This window comes from Candoia aspera, chromosome 1 (assembly GCF_035149785.1).
Source record: "Candoia aspera isolate rCanAsp1 chromosome 1, rCanAsp1.hap2, whole genome shotgun sequence".
In the NCBI taxonomy this organism is placed as follows: Eukaryota; Metazoa; Chordata; class Lepidosauria; order Squamata; family Boidae; genus Candoia; species Candoia aspera.
In genome coordinates, this window is record NC_086153.1 from 157,258,384 (window position 1) to 157,274,256 (window position 15,873).

Sequence of the window (15,873 nt, forward strand, 5' to 3'; positions counted from 1 at the left end):
AGAGGGACTGGACCAAAGTCACCCAGCTGGCTTTGTGTCTTGGGGGGGCTAGAGCTCACAGTCTCCCAGTTTCTAGCCTGATGCCTTAACAACTACACCAAACTGGCTCTCAATTATAGATTACTTTGCAAATAACAATAACAATAACAATAATTTTCCACAACTGCCTGGGTTCTCATATGAAACTAAAACATAAACAATGGTTTACAATACATAATGGCTTCCTTCATGCTATGCCCCAAACGACATTTTAATTGGACATGCTATAATGAAGCCAGCTACTCCTGATGTGGCCTATCTGGTGACTCAACCTGGAACTCGCTGTACCTACTTGACAGCTGAGCCACTGAGTTATCTCAGAAGGTACTTCAGGAAAAAAAATGCATCTAAGGAAAAAATCCATGCTTATTTGAACACGTTGTGAAATTCATTTTTCATACCTGAAAACCAGATCATCTGAATGTTCCCATTTCCAGTGTTTTAAAAAGCACTTTCTCACTTGCTCATGAATAGTGCTTAGGCAGCTTAAGTTTCTGCCCTGGGGAGCTCAGAGGAAAAAAGAGCCCCAAATGCTTTTGATGACACTTTGGGCTTTCATTGCAATAGCGCTCATCCAGTTTTACTCTTACATGAGCCATGCAAAATTGATTCCAGTTTCAGCCTTGAATTTAATAATGCCATGTTTGTACTGTTCAGAAACAAAGATGCACAAGGCCTGCCTGTTGAGAAATCAAAAGTGAATTGGCAATAATAGGATTCTCTTTCTCTCCAAGTATTTGATTTTCACTCTGAATTTGAAATGCCAGGGCTGGCCCAAGATACTTGGATGTCTAAAGTATGATAACCAAGCCTATCCCTTCAAGTCAAGATGCATGCATGCATGCATGCATGCATGCATGTATGTGTGTATAATTAGCTCTGCTAGCTGTATTCCTGCACCTGCAAACTAGTGGAGTAGATTAGGCTGTGGGAGGGTGACCAACACAGGGTCACTCAAAGTCACTCAAAAAGTTCTGTGCTCAAATGGAAACTTCAACCTGGATTCATATCCACCTTCTTAACCAGTACACTACACTGGCTTCCCCTTAATAACCAAGGTTGATCAAGTTGTTTTGAATGTCATTCAAGAAATCCAACAAGCACTTCTCCCTGGAGGTGAAAAGACAACCCTAACAAACAAACAAACCCTAATTATTTCTTGCCCCAAGGCTCCCACAACTGGTATACTGGTAAGGCAAGCCCTCCTACATCACTTGGTGAGATTTCCTGGTACAATGTGATTACATAAACTCAGTAAAGATCTGATGGACTAGAGGCCACTACATCAAATACAGGAAGCACTCTCCTCACTGGGGAGATAATGTGAGCTGAACAGCTAATATTCCTAATTCATGGCCGGTACATACATCCACTTAAAGGAGGGTAGAGACTAAATCAAAGAGCAAAGAAAAGAAGAGGGATTGGAAAACCAGGGGTCAGTGAAGCAGGTGATTATAATCCAGTGCGATGTAGTAAGTCTCCACTGATTTTACAAAGTATCTAGTGATTTGCCATCTTTAACTCTGGCTGGGGAGGCCTCTGCACAAATATACTTTATGCACCAGTTACACCCCTTCTTAGATCAGGGGGTACTGCTCATGGTCACTCATGCCTTGGTCACCTCCTGATTGGACTATTGCAGTGCATTTAAGGGACTGCCACTGAAGAGCATTTGAAAGCTGCAGCTGGTCCAGAAGGTAGTAGCATGGGCAGAAATGGTTGCATGAGCTGCACAGTGGCATGAGCTGCACTGGCTCCCAGTGTGGTGCCAGGTGCGATTCAAGTTGCTTGTGATGTCGTATAAAGCCCTCCATGGCATAGGGCCGGGTGACCTGTGGGGCCGCCTATCCCTGATGGTTTCTGCCCATCCTACAGGATCTGGCAGGGTGAGCATGCTCTGGGTCCCCTCAGTGAAACAATGTCAGCTGGTGGGGACTTGGAAATGTGCCTTCTCTGTCATGGCACCCTCCTCATGAAACAGCCTTGCCCTGGAGATATTGATGGACCTGATTTTGTGAAAAGTATATTAGATGTATCCACTTTTGCTTTGTTCCTGCTAGACCTTGAGAATAATTTGTGCCTTCTTTTGATGACATGCTTTCCACAAGTTCTGGGATCTATTTAAAAAGTTATTTCACAGGAATGCATGTTCCTAATTCAAAGAGAGAAAGATGACATCCACCCTACAAAATGAAGAGTTCCTAAGCAAAATGAGGATGAAGGACACCTGACCTCCAGCAGAATTTTTAGAGAAAATTTAAAAAATGATTTAAAAATAGGGCTTTAACTATTTTTAGAGAAATGTAATTGCTTTTATTTTAAACCTCTCATTTCATCTTAAAGTACCTTTTCCATTTCTATTCATTTGTATTTTTCAAACTGGTTAAGGGTGGCTCTTTTTCATCATTGACCCAATCCCCATGAAAACCTGGATTGTGCCTGTGCCTTTCCTTTCTTGAAATTCTGAGAGCAGCACGGACTCCAAACATCATGCGTTGCTTCAAGCCATCCCGGCCTCTATCCACTACTTTTGACTGCCACAATATCTTTATCTTCCTTCTTCATTTTTTTAAAGTCCTTTCATTTGACCAGAGGAGAGAAGCAAAAGGAAAGTGGAACTGACAGACATTTTGGAGCAGAAAATAGTATTATATTTGCAAGACTGGAGATTTGCGCGTGGGGAAAACGTCAAGCATCACACTTCTGGTTTTTTGGAGAACCAGTGAGACTGTGATATTGGTGGATTAGAATGGTTCTCGAGTTCAGCTGACTTGCAATAGTCCTTCTGCCCATGTGAAACATCAGTAAGGAGGCCCAAACAACTGATAACACTTCTCTTCAGTGGAGTTTACATCTCTTTCCAGCTGGGTTCAAACTGAAAGAGATTGCCAAGTGAAATCTATTTCACAAATCCCACTGAGTCTAGTTGGAGATGTATAATATTTTAAGGACTGATGAGCTGTATAAGGAACAAGAATGCTAGCTTTCCTGTTTCACTTGTCCAATATCTTCTTGTTCAAGATAACGAAGTTTTAACTGCATTTAGCAATATCAGTAAAATCTCTTACAACCTGCATACTTGGCCGCTGTATGTGTCTACGTATGTATGCATTTATTTATTTATTTGCGCCTTTCCTCCAGGAGCAAAAGACAATGCTCACACATAATAATCCAGTGGATTCTCTGCACCCTTCTCAGTCAGGGGTTCAGGCCAGTTTATGGGACTGAGACAGCACCGATTGCATTCACGACCTCTGGTGGGAGCAGGATGGGGGCAGTGCGACCATCTTCACTCTTCTTGACCTCTCAGCGGCCTTCGATGCCATCGATCATGGTATCCTTCTGGACCAGCTTTGGGAGTTGGGGGTGGGCAGCACAGTGTTGTGCTGGTTCTCCTCCTTCCTTCGGGGTTGGTTCCAATCAGTGTTGATGGGGGAGGGGACCTTCCACCCATGTCCTCTACTTTGTGGGGTGTCTCAGGGCTCAGTTCTCTCCCCTCTCCTATTAAACATCTACAATATGCTGCTGGGGGAGGCGATCTGACCATTTGGGGTGAGATATCACTAATATGCTGATGATACACAGCTTTATATCTCCACCCCTGGCTGCCTGAGTGATGCTGTGGATGTCCTGACCCAGTGCCTGGAGGCTGAAGGGCCTGGATGGGGTGCAATGGGCTTCAACTCAACCCAAGCAAGACTGAGTGGCTTTGGGTTTGTGGGCCTCCCAATGACAAGGTTTTTCCATAATTGGTCCTTGATGGGGTGGCACTGCCCCAGATAGACCCAGTGTGCAATCTGGGGGTCCTCGTAGACTCACAGCTCCTGCTGAAAGAACAGGTGGCAGCCGTGGCTAGGAGGGCCTTTGCACACCTTTGGGTTGTGCGCCAGTTGCATCCATTCCTGGACCAAGAGGCTCTGCTCACAGTCACTCATGCCCTCGTGATCTCCCATCTGGATTACTGCAATGCACTCTACATGGGGCTGCCCTTGAAGAGCATTCAGAAGCTTTAGCTGGTGCAGAATGCGGCTGGACGGGTAGTAAATGGAGTCAGATATTCGACGCACGTAACACCACTGCTACGTGAGCTGCATTGGTTGCTGGTGTGCTTCCGGGTGCAATTCAAGGTGCTGGTTGTTACTTTTAAAGCCCTTCATGGCTTGGTACCAGGTCACCTAAGGGACCATCTTCTCCCAGTTGTTTCTGCCTGTCCAATTTGATCTAGTAGGTTGGGTATGCTGCGGGTCCCATCAGCCAAGGAATGTTGGTTGGCAGGAACTAGAAGGTGTGCCTTTTCAGCCATAGCAACTGCCCTCTGGAATATTATCCCTATAGAGATTAGGATGTCCCCAACCCTGTTGGTCTTTCATAAGGCTGTGAAGTCCTGATTATGTGCCTGGGTCTGGGGCCCTGAATGTGTGAATGGTCCTGTTTCTTGGTTATATTAACATCTATGCACTGCTTACTTGGTGGCCATGTATATTTATTTTGTAATTTAATTGTTTTTTTAATTGAAATTGTTTTAATTGTTTTATAGTTTTTATTGTTGTAAGCTGCGCTGAGTCACTTGCTGAGAAGGGCAGCTGTAGAAATCGAATGAATGAATGAATGAATGAATACACATACAGAAAGTGAGAGAGAGATTGTCCTGTCTTGATATGCTGAAGATTCTGACCCCAGATTCAAATTATTTTTCTAAATGCCCTTAAGGATTACCGTTTATTAAAAAGCTAAGGCTGTAGCTTGAAATAATACTCCCTTTTTTTCAATATCTGCATATACTTGAGAGAAGATGTTGGGTGGCTTGAACGCTGGGCATGTTTCCTTCCAAAACATCTCCACTTTGAACTGGTCTTGAATGCAGTCCTAGCTGATGCCATGATTATTTCCCACTGAAAAAACATGAGTTAAATATCCAGTTGTAAAATCAAACTAACCAGCCCTAACTTGCCAATTTTGGTTTTGTGTTCAATGTTGGGTCTATAACTCTTTACATCTCCCCATCCATGATGCTGATCCAGAGCTGGCTGTAGATATCTTAATAGCAATATATTACAGTTAAATCATATTGAAGAAACTGTAGAAAGATGTTCCTTTTTTATTTAACTGAGGACTAATCATTCAAGAATTTGTTCATGAACTAAGCTAGGAATTCCTGGTCGCATTTTTGTTTGGATTGTCCTCCATATTTGGTAAGTATCAGCACATGTCACAGGTGCTTGTATTTGGACTTTGAAATATTTTTAGGCTGAGTTTTTTCTGACAATCACATGCTTGCATCCATGAACTGGATGCATTTCTCTGCTACTCAGTTTCAAATGGCTGGCTAGCTAGGAAACCTGAGAGTAGAGATATGCTCCAGCCTTTCCCTCTGCCATCATCTCTTTGCAGCCGTTTCCTCAAGCTAGCTGAACCATTTACATCTCAGCCGAGCTGGTCACGACTTTTAGTTTATAAACCTGAGGACAGGACTATCTCTCTACTGGTCCTGATCTTTGTAAGCTGCCATGGGAGTTGTTTGGGCTAAACTGTAAGGGAAACAATAAATGCTTTGGATATATTTGAAATCTAAAGATGTGCACAACAGTGAAAATCAATTGGACCTGAACTCACTTCTCCACTTGGATGACATATTAAAATAATTCAGTGATCTTGGGAAATAATCTACTGAAATGCTTGCTGTGGAATAAGCGTTTTTAAATAGCTCTTTCAGTGTCTATGATAAGCTGCTTGGGAAAGCTCTAGTCACACGCTCCACCCCTCCAATTGTGCATATAGGGCATAATGAAAACATGGGAGTTGGATACTTCTGGGACAGTAGCAGTGGGACAATATTTGCCACAGCAGACTAGTTTAAGGAGTTTCTGTCGTGTTGTGAAGCACCCACAGCCTTGTCCTCCAATAGAAAAGAATGGCCGGGGTCTGAGAGAACTCTTGTTACTTCCCACAGCAATCTCCAGCAACCTCTGAGGTCCACCTAATGGTAGGACTGATCCAATGGCTGTTGAACCACCTCTTGGTCTCAGTTACAGGAGGAGGAGGAGGAGGAGGAGGAGGGGAGGGGGGAGCCTGGACAATTCTCCAGCTTCCAGCTCACCAATTTAATGGCCCAGAGTCCTAGACAGAGAGAGAAAGAGAGAAAGCCTTAGATAATAGATTCAACAGCGAATCTGTGAAAAGCCCAGACTAAGTTCCTACCAAAAAAAAGAAAAAGAAAAAGAAATCCAGAAGAATAAAAAAGTTAGCCAATTTCAGTTCCAAGGAATTCCTCTTCCACCCACTAGTCTGATCTCAGATACCTCCTTAAATTCTTTTTCTAGATTCTTAAATTCTAGTGAGTTAGAGGGAGAACCAAAGCCTCGAATGCTTTATACTTCAAAGAACCGCTGAGATGAGTAAAAAGTAAAATGCGCTGACTCCTTTTAACAGACCAATGAATAATTGTTTCCCTGTTTTTATTTACAAATGCATTTCCCTCAAGGCAGCTAACAGGGATTTCAAACGATAATCATGATGAATCCGTTATGCATTATTTCCATCTGTCATCCTGCAGCTGATGAACTGCGAGAGCAACCTACACTCCTGAAGGTAAGGAAGCTGCTAACAGAGCCGAATTCCAAATATATCTAAGCGGGGAGCCAAGCGAGCATGTGATTTCAGGAGGTAGTAGAAACCCTGGAGGAATGTGATACCGATCCTGGGGCCGACAGCGCTCCGGGGGTTGTGGACGGACCGGGCGTCTCGCCTTTCAGCCTTGCCTCTAGTTCCACAAAATCAAGAGAACTCGTCCGCGGATTGGAGGGGAGCTCCCCTCGCCGCCCGCCCGGGCTTGTTCTCCGCTTCGCTCCCGCTTTGAGGAATGGAGGAATTCTCCAGGGTGCTGAATCAGTTAAGCGCGGCCAGGCTTGCCTCTGCTCAGCGCACGCCTTTCTCCCTCTCTCTCTCTCCCTCCCCACCCACCCCCGCCCCAGCCCCAGCCCCAGCCAGCTGAAGAGGGCGTCCTGCTACGAGGCAGAAGGAGGACCGCGCTCTCTCTTGCCTCCAAGTGATTGGCAGCCCTGCGGCCTCACTTCGCTTTCTTTTCGCCGTCGTGCTGTATTATAGATGAGGAGGAGCTGAAAAATGCAGATCTGGCAGCACACGCACACACGCACACGCACCCCTCGGAATAATTCCGCGAGCTGCCAGCCCACCGGATTCCCCTCTTCTCGCGGCTGAGAGATACTAAAGCGGAGCACCGTTTAATTGGTTGCCTGCAGCTTGCCCGCTGACCGGTCCCCCGTCCAGCTCAGCCTACAGTATCCATATTATCCTTCGCTTATCTTTATTCCCGTTATTGAGCCCACGAACATTGCCTTGCACTCTCTGTCCGTAAAAGCCATGAAGACAGGCACTGTTCCTTGCTGCAAGATAGCTGGCCTCTTTTTACTGGGGTTCCTTCGTTTTGCCTCTGCATCTCAAAGGGCCATCTACACCAATCATTTTTTCGTTGAGTTTCACAAAGGGGGAGAAGCAGAAGCCCAGCAACTTGCTGCAGAATACGGCTTTAATGGGGTCAGGAAGGTAAGCTCCCCTTCTCCTCTCGTTTGTTCGTTCGTTCTTTCGTTCTTTCTTTCTTTCTTTCTTCCTTCCTTCCTTTCGTTCTTTCGTTCTTTCGTTCTTCCTTCCTTCCTTCCTTCCTTCCTTCCTTCCTTCCTTTCTTTCTTTCTTTCTTTCTTTCTTTCTTTCTTTCTTTCTTTCTTTCTTTCTTTCTTTTTCTCTCCCTCCCCAGACCATTTAGTTCTGCATGATGTTTATGGATTTGTTCTGCAAAGTTGGCATGATCTGTGTCTGCATTTTACTGCTCAGGAAAGATTAGAGAAGAGTTCTTTGAAACTCCTGTTTGAGGCTGATTGTCCCTAATCTAAATGGCTCCTCCTTTATATTTTTAGCACAGTTTTTTGGAGGGGAGTTGGATGTCTATGTCTATGCTTGGAGCTACAACAGTTTACACAATTCATTCCTTGAAGCTCACACTTTGACCATGTCCACTAAGTTAGCAGCAGTAAAGAGACCTTCACAGATGATTCCTTTGCTTCTTTGACTTCTAAGGTTTAGAAAGTCAGTGTGCAAAGACCCCACTGGAAGCATGGCACAATATTTTACTCAGCTGTTTTGTTTTTTAATCACACTAATTAGGATTAAAAGGTCTTTCCCTAACTGATTAGCTTGGTGCCAGTGGGCCCACAGATCTGTATTGGTAGAACCCATCCATTCACCATTCTTCTTCTCCAGCTGGTATAGTTGCAGCCAGAAGGGGTCGATTGCGGTAGTCATTGTTGATGGCCAGAATGGTCTCTTCATTCAAGGCCTTCTTCAGGCTTGTACCTGGGAATCTGACGTTGAATCTGCTTTTAGCCTTCCCTGTTGTTTCAAACAATGCCTGTTCTGTACTCTCTTGGAAACAGAGAACACGTGTCTGCAATAACTAATTAATGTCCCTTAACTGTGACCAAGTATCCATGCACACTAAAATATAGTGCAGGTAATATATTGTACCAAGTTTGTACACAGAGTTAAAAAAAAAAAATGATGTCTAAGAGCAGTGGGGGATTGGAAGACGATAAGCTGCTTATGGTATCATTGCACATTAGTCACAAATGACTCCAACATGCCTTTAAAACCTTTCCTTTCTGTATCGGAGAATGAAAACAAGCACTCTGTCCATGTCAAGAAAGAAATCTATCCCATTTAATTAAACAATGATAACTGGATGCTTGGTCTTATGTAATGCTCCTACAGGATTGGCGAAATCCTTATAAATATAACCCAGCAAAGATGCACCTACTATGAATCAATCTCACCATACCCTCTCCCCCACCCCCAGTGGTTATGCAAGAGGGACCTGATTTAACTTCCACTGCAGGCAATGGGTTTCTCCCTATTCACGTCAATGGGAATAAGCTCCCAAAAGCATGTCTGGAGAGTGGGAGATTGTAAAAAGAAAAGAGCATCCATAATGCCTGTCTAACCTAAGAGTATGTTAGCCAGTGTGGTCTCAGTCGGATGGAGGAGACATTAAAAAATGAAGGAAAAAACAACAATCTCTGGTTTAATTCCCTAGCTGTCTGACAGATCTGGCATTTCTGAAATTTCCTGTTTGACAAGGCAGTGCCATTGTGGCATTGCTAGAAATCTGGGGGAAGCGAACTCATAGGGAAGTATCTATTTGTAAAGCCCAAACTTCTTTGTAAAGAAGTTTAGTTCTTAATGTATCTTCTGATTTCTTTCCAGATTCCCTCCCTTCCACTCTTTTTTCCCCTTCTTGATTTTGAGGGATGGCTTTTTGCTGGGCCTACTTTTCTTCACTGTTGTTTTCTCCCTTCATGTGATCACTTCTTTTCTGCCCATCAAATGGATAGAAGTAGCAACAGGGCAGAAATGTTCATGACAGGGATACATAGGGACCAATGAACATTTGGGTGTTGGATGAGATCCAGAGTATGCCTGTGCACATATTAAAAGGGTGTGACCTCAAAAGAATGGTACTTTTTTTTCCATATGCCTTACTACAAGGATCTGGGTGTAAGTTCATTTCCTTCTATTGTCACTAGCAGGAGCTTATCTGAGCATCATTTCCTCTTTGTAGAGGGAATGAAACAAGATGGTTTATTTTTATATACAACTTAGGCTGCAAATTCCACACAGAAGAAGCTCTGCTACACTTAAGGAAAATGACTTTTGGGTAGATATATGCAAGTTGTGTATTAATCAACAAGGTTAAAAACAAACCAGGTGGCTAGCAAACCCGTATGGCTATTCTTAGCATTACTGTTGTTAGAACTACTGGAATGCAATGACAACCTTTTATAATTGCCTAAGTCTTACTGAGTTCAGTGACTCTTACCCTTAGCTGGTGAGTACAGAATCACAGGCCTACTTTCCTACTGTTCCCACATATGAGCAACAGGGAATCTAAAGCAATCCTATGGAAACTGTATTAGTGGGGTGTGTGTGTGTGTGTGTTGCCTTCCTTTCTCTTCCTTGCATATCATATTTCAGTGAAGCAAAAAGCAACCTCTCCATTATTTATAAGACATACCCTTCCTTTTCCATTGACTCCAGCTCTGCGCACGACGAAACTCAGCAGCAAGTCCTTGGTCTCTCCTTTCCATAAGCAGCAACTCGGATGCTTTCCCAGAGCTGCTTTGCTCACAGTGAATATTTCTACTAAGTTCTGACAGCGAGGGACTTCCAGCGGTCAAGGTTACTGGGATCACTGTTAGGGAAAACTCCCCTGGCAGGCTGATTTCCCGCACGAGTATGAATTTAACTGAATTATTTTGCTCTCTCCATAGCCATTATCATGATGGGGAGCTTGTGGTGGACAGACAGGGAAAGGAATACAGACCACTTCCAAAACTGCCTGTAATTTCCTGATTCTGTTTCTCTCATGGTACATTATATTGATTTTAATGGGAATGAGATGTAAGAGATACTTCAAAAATAAAAATAAGAAGTTCCTAGGAAAAAGGAGGATATGGGTTAAATTTCAGTTAATAACTCCTTCCAGAAAAAGTTCTGCTAGCTCACTAATTTGCAACTTTGATCTCAGTTTTTTTTTTTTTCCAAATTCATGTTTGTTTGGAATTTTTTAAATGGCCTCATATAGGAGCAGTATTTGGCTGCTTCTAGCATAGTGTTTTCTCTCAGTGAAAGGATAACGTGTGCCTGCTTTTCTTTCTGGTATGCTGAAGTCTACAGGAAGCTAGTTTAATTTTTCCCCCCCTGAAACTGCCCATCCTCTCCCATCCCCCTACCCTGGTACTATCCATAGTTAACCCGGGAGAGAAATTGTTTCCGCTGGTATCTACTCCCATGTGGTTATTTGGGGAATTTCTCATTGTTGCAGAATAATTCTCCCCCATGCAAATATAGGATGCTAGCATGTGCAGACTTCACATCTCAGAATCTGTAGCCCCACAGGAAAATGGTTACCTAATTAATGCTGCTTTTTTGTGTATGCATTATCTGTATGGATTTGAGCTCAAATCAAGGACTGAAGGGGGATGATGGATATTATTTATTATAAAGGGGATAGAATCATCACCGTTAAAACAACACTAAGAAACCCTGACCTTGTGCTGAAATCGGGGAACTATATAGTGCAAGGAGAAAATGAAGAACATGCAATAAAAACCAACAACCAGAACTTGGGCGAAACATGAAATAATTGTGCCACAAACCCATTCAGCTCCTCTAGTCCATCACCAGGTTAATATGCCTTTTCATCTCCAAAGAGATGCCTCTTTCTTATAGTGAGCTGTTCTGTAGCTGCCTGTTGGAATAAATACCAGGGTGTTAACCAATTCACAGGATGGCAAATACTGTATAGTTTACAGAGAGTCGGGAGCTGGACTACAGTAGGTCTTTCTGTGGCATGCCATGGGCTGTTCTTGAAAACCTGGAAGGAGGTGGGCAGGGCCAAGATAAAAACCATGTTTGCTTGAATTTAATTGATTAATTAAATTAAAGTAATATATACTTAACCATAATACAAGCAAAAGACAGTTAAGTAACTGGGATTAATGCAATTGCTTCCCATATATATAATCATTTCCCCCATCCGTCACATTCAAAATCACAATCCCAGGCAACTTTGGGTAGGAATCTGAGGAAGGTGTGAGGAGCCTACCATAGACCTGTGGCCACAAGTTATGCAAACCCCTCTCCTTAAATACATGTGTATGAAAGAGCACCAGATGCCCTCAAACACATCCCCAGGACAGGATATGCAACCTTAGGTGGCCCCAGGGATCACAGGGCTGTGCCCTAAAAGACAAGACTGTACACTCCCCAATCTTGTACATGAACAACAGTTTCAACAGCATGAGCCCAGTGTTTGCTGGAATATGTGGAAGTCACAAAGGAAAAGCAGACAGCCATATGTCATCCAGTACATTTCTCTGACTTCTTCATCTGGAGCACATTAGTGAGGCTTCACCCAGCTTCTCTTCCAGATCTTGCCCCTGTGCAACTGGGACCTAGAAAATCAGGCATTGAAATTGCTACTGGAGCCAATATATTGGGCTTGCAAGCATCAGAACAAACACATTGCTCCTTTGGACATTTTGTCTGTTGGTGTACAGAAAAAAAAATGCTGCTTTTTTTCCACAATAAAACCCCAAAACTGTGGTTCCCAGAATACATTTGTGTGAGTAAATGCTAGTTCATTGATAATGGTCTGTTTCTGGATGAATAACTGTATAGTCAACTAGGCTGCTTTCACACATCCACTCTTTTCATGTCCTAAACTTTCCCAGGGCAATTTGCAAGGCTCTATAGTTATTCTCATGGAAACTATCCTCACAATGTGAGAACTTCTCATGTGCTGACCAGCATGCTTTCTGGTTGATCAGTATGGAAGGGCAAAAATCACAAGCCAGACATCCCCCCTGCCCCTCCATTTGCACAGCATTTGTCTCTTTAAATAGCCAGACCCACTTACTCACTTTAAAAAACTGGTGAAAAGATGCTGTGGTGCCTTCAGCTCAGTGAGGAGGAGGACTTGCTAAGGCCCCAGGAGATAGGGTGAGGCATGAGTTCCCATCGGTGGGAAACCATCTGCCTCCAAGATCCAGATCTTTAGCAACAGAGGGCATTCACAATGATTCCTCCTGAACCACGGCTGTGTTGAACACTAATAGACCCCACTGTTCAATAGTGATGATGCATGCAATCATATTAACACAGAGCCCATCACAAATAGTGCAGATGTGAAGGGACTTTAGCTGGTCAAGGAATTCCAACGTAAATCAAAGCTTTTGTGAAATTCTCCACTTTTACTAGGATGAAAAAAAAAATGAGATGACTACTAGATGTCAGCAAAGAATCTGTGTTTCCTGTATCATTCTGCTGCCATTTAGTGGTCATCTGGATTTTTTGCAGCCCCAATTTTACAGTTTATGCATGGACAGTTCAAGACAGGTTATGCCAGAGATTCTCAAATTCTTCAATATGGCAAGAATTTGAGAACTGTAAATGAATGTGCCCTGCCCTTTTGATGAATAAAATTAAGGATGTCCTTGATGTTAGGGTTGGGCAATAACTAGATACACCACATTTCATAATTACATTTTAATCTATACAACACAGGTTCTCAGTCTTTGTGATACAGCCAACGTCCCCTGCCAGCTTGTGCAGGCGTAATGAGAATCAAAACGCAGAGCAAGTCTGGACAATACTTAAAATATTCCAAATGAGCCTACCAACTGCCAAAAGTTGGGAAGCCATTCTACTAAATTTACTTTTCGTACACCTGAGAATTCATCTCATGGTGGCTAAGACTCATTATTTCCTCCCTCCCTCCCTTGCCCCCTCCCTTCCATTTTGTACTCTTGCAGGTTAAGTCTGCTGCTGGGAAAATGTTTTGGCTCCTTAATGTCAAAAAGGATGAAATATAACACATCTGAGAGAAATGAATCTTATTCACAAAAACACACAAAGGCAATATGATAAGAAGTAATTATTTAGCATGATTCACTCTGTTCTAATTAAAAAAAAGTGGAGAGGGAACACTTGTGAACATTTTAGCTACAAAATAATTTTTTGCTAATTGCTAAAAGAATCTCAGTTGTTAAAACAGATTGCTATGTGTTAATATGCTTGCGCTTGCCTCCTTCCAACATATAGCTGCCAATGTTGCATGTCTGAATATGTATTTTTAGCTATGGTAAATCACCCAAAAGACTTTTTAGTATTAGGAGTGCTATCAGGGTAGGACCAAGACAGAGACCCTGCTCAGAAGAATGAGCAAGAAGGTCCCCAAACATAAACCTTACCTCATTTTCAGGTTGGCAAAATATTACACTGCACATTCTTGCTAAAACTAATCCCCTCTCCTCATTGCCTAATTGCATTATCATTTGGTATTCTGCTTTTTGAACATGAATCAAGCATCTTTGGGGATAGGTAACACAGCCTGCTACTGGAAAGATTTAAGACTCTGCTTATTTGGCATCAAGCTTTCAGGCTGCACTCCCAGGAATAAAAATGAGAACACTTGAAAAACAAGGTACATCTTGTCTGGGATCCCTACAGGCCAGTCAGATGCTTTTGAGAACATACAAACAAGGGAGGAAAGTGAGAGTCTTGCTCTTATATGTATTCCCACACATCTATTGTTTGCTCCTCAGCAACTGATAGTCAGATGTACATTGTCCTAGAACACAGAGGACCCGTTTAGCCATTATGGCTAATAACCACTGATAGCTCACTCTCTTCTCTGGATTGATCTCCTCTCCTCCTGCACTACAAACTCATGTAAGCTCATTGAACATCACAGCATTTCGTGGCAGGGAATTCCATAAATCAATGTAACCTGCATGAAGAAGAGCTTCTTTTTTGTCCATCCTGAAACTCTTCTCATTTTAGGAACAGTGCTTGATAGGGGTTGTTCCAAACTAAACCTATGCTTGGATGGAATTATAAATTATGACTTGGCACTGCCTTCCTCAGTCTGGTGTCCTCTCGTTCATAAGCAGGAGGCAGCTATTGTCCATCTGTCCTGCTTGCAAGTTTCTCATCGGTATCTGGTTAGCCACTGTTGGAGCCAAGAGCTCAAAGAGATGAGCTTTTGGAATGCTTGGCCAACATTCCTCTTATGGATACATCTAAGAGTAGGACTGCAAGTCTGTAGAAAACCTGCCCACTGGGATGCTTCTACTTAGTTTTGGTCATTTCTTCACAGAATAGCAATGCAGAAGGAAATGCAGTTATTTAGCATGTATCCCATTTTTATGAATTACATCCACATGTAGGTAATTCAATTATTGAAATATTTATGATGCTCAGCAGATGAAATGCCTGGGACTTTGCCCTTAAGAAATGAGTCGAGGGTCTTTCTTCTCACTTTCTTCCTCCTCCTCTCTTCTTTAGCTCTATCACTCTAAAATAATAATTAAAAACAAATAAAAACAAAAGTAATAATAACAGATTTGGATGGATGGATATATACAGAAAAAGCACTATTTAAAGGTCAGTGGTTCCTGCAGGAAAATTAATTAAAAGGATCTGTTTATTTTACTCAATTGATGTAATAAAGGAATTGTAGTTTATCAGCATGTACAAGATTAACCTCAATTTACATGAACAATAAATAGCTGTCATTTATTAATTAGTATTAACTACCAGTCAGTGTCTTTGTTTAATAGAGGCATGGGTGGGCAATGCTTTGTTACTAAACTTTGCCCTTACTCTGAGCTGGGAGTCCTTAGATATTTATGTCAGGTGGAGGACACCCTTGGTCTTTCTTCTTTTTACCCATGACTTCTACTTAATCTCTGTAAATTAAGAACAACTCTAAATTACAGGTTTAGACATACCTTGCTTTATGTTATAGATGTTAATTCCACTGTCTTTTTTATTTTATGCTAGTTGAAGATCAACATTGAATAAAAATTGTCTCCTTACTCTTACATGCCCATTACTGGAAGGACAAATTGGATGGGGGGGGGGGTAATGAAGACCCAGCACTAGCACTAACTTTTCCTTTTTTTAATTCCAACAAAAATCTTTCATAAATGTAGTTTCAGCAAAAAGCAGTAGATCAGCAACAACTGGTAACCAACAGTGCTAGCCAATGCCACCTGGCCCTACCTTAACAGTGCTGTTGGAATGATTCTCTTGCATGGACATAAGCAAGGAAATGTCCACATACCACAAATCCATCACTGTAAATGGATTTTTAGTGAATTGTGAAAATGGAGCTAGTACACTCAGAAGCAACTGTAAACCAACTACTTCCACTTCCACAGTTCCAGAAAGACTAGGAAGAAAAAGAAGGACTGTTTTCCA

At 42.5% G+C, this 15,873-nt stretch overlaps 1 protein-coding gene across 1 annotated transcript in view; it reads left to right on the forward strand.

Annotated features, from left to right (window-relative positions):
* The first annotated feature begins 7,163 nt into the window (after positions 1–7,163).
* Positions 7,164–15,873, forward strand: part of PCSK2 (proprotein convertase subtilisin/kexin type 2) — a 110,534-nt gene continuing 101,824 nt past the window's right edge. The window contains exon 1 of the mRNA XM_063316474.1: positions 7,164–7,602. Within this exon, the coding sequence (XP_063172544.1) occupies positions 7,420–7,602 (183 nt within the window). The 5' untranslated portion in view covers positions 7,164–7,419. The remainder of the gene's footprint in view (positions 7,603–15,873) is intronic.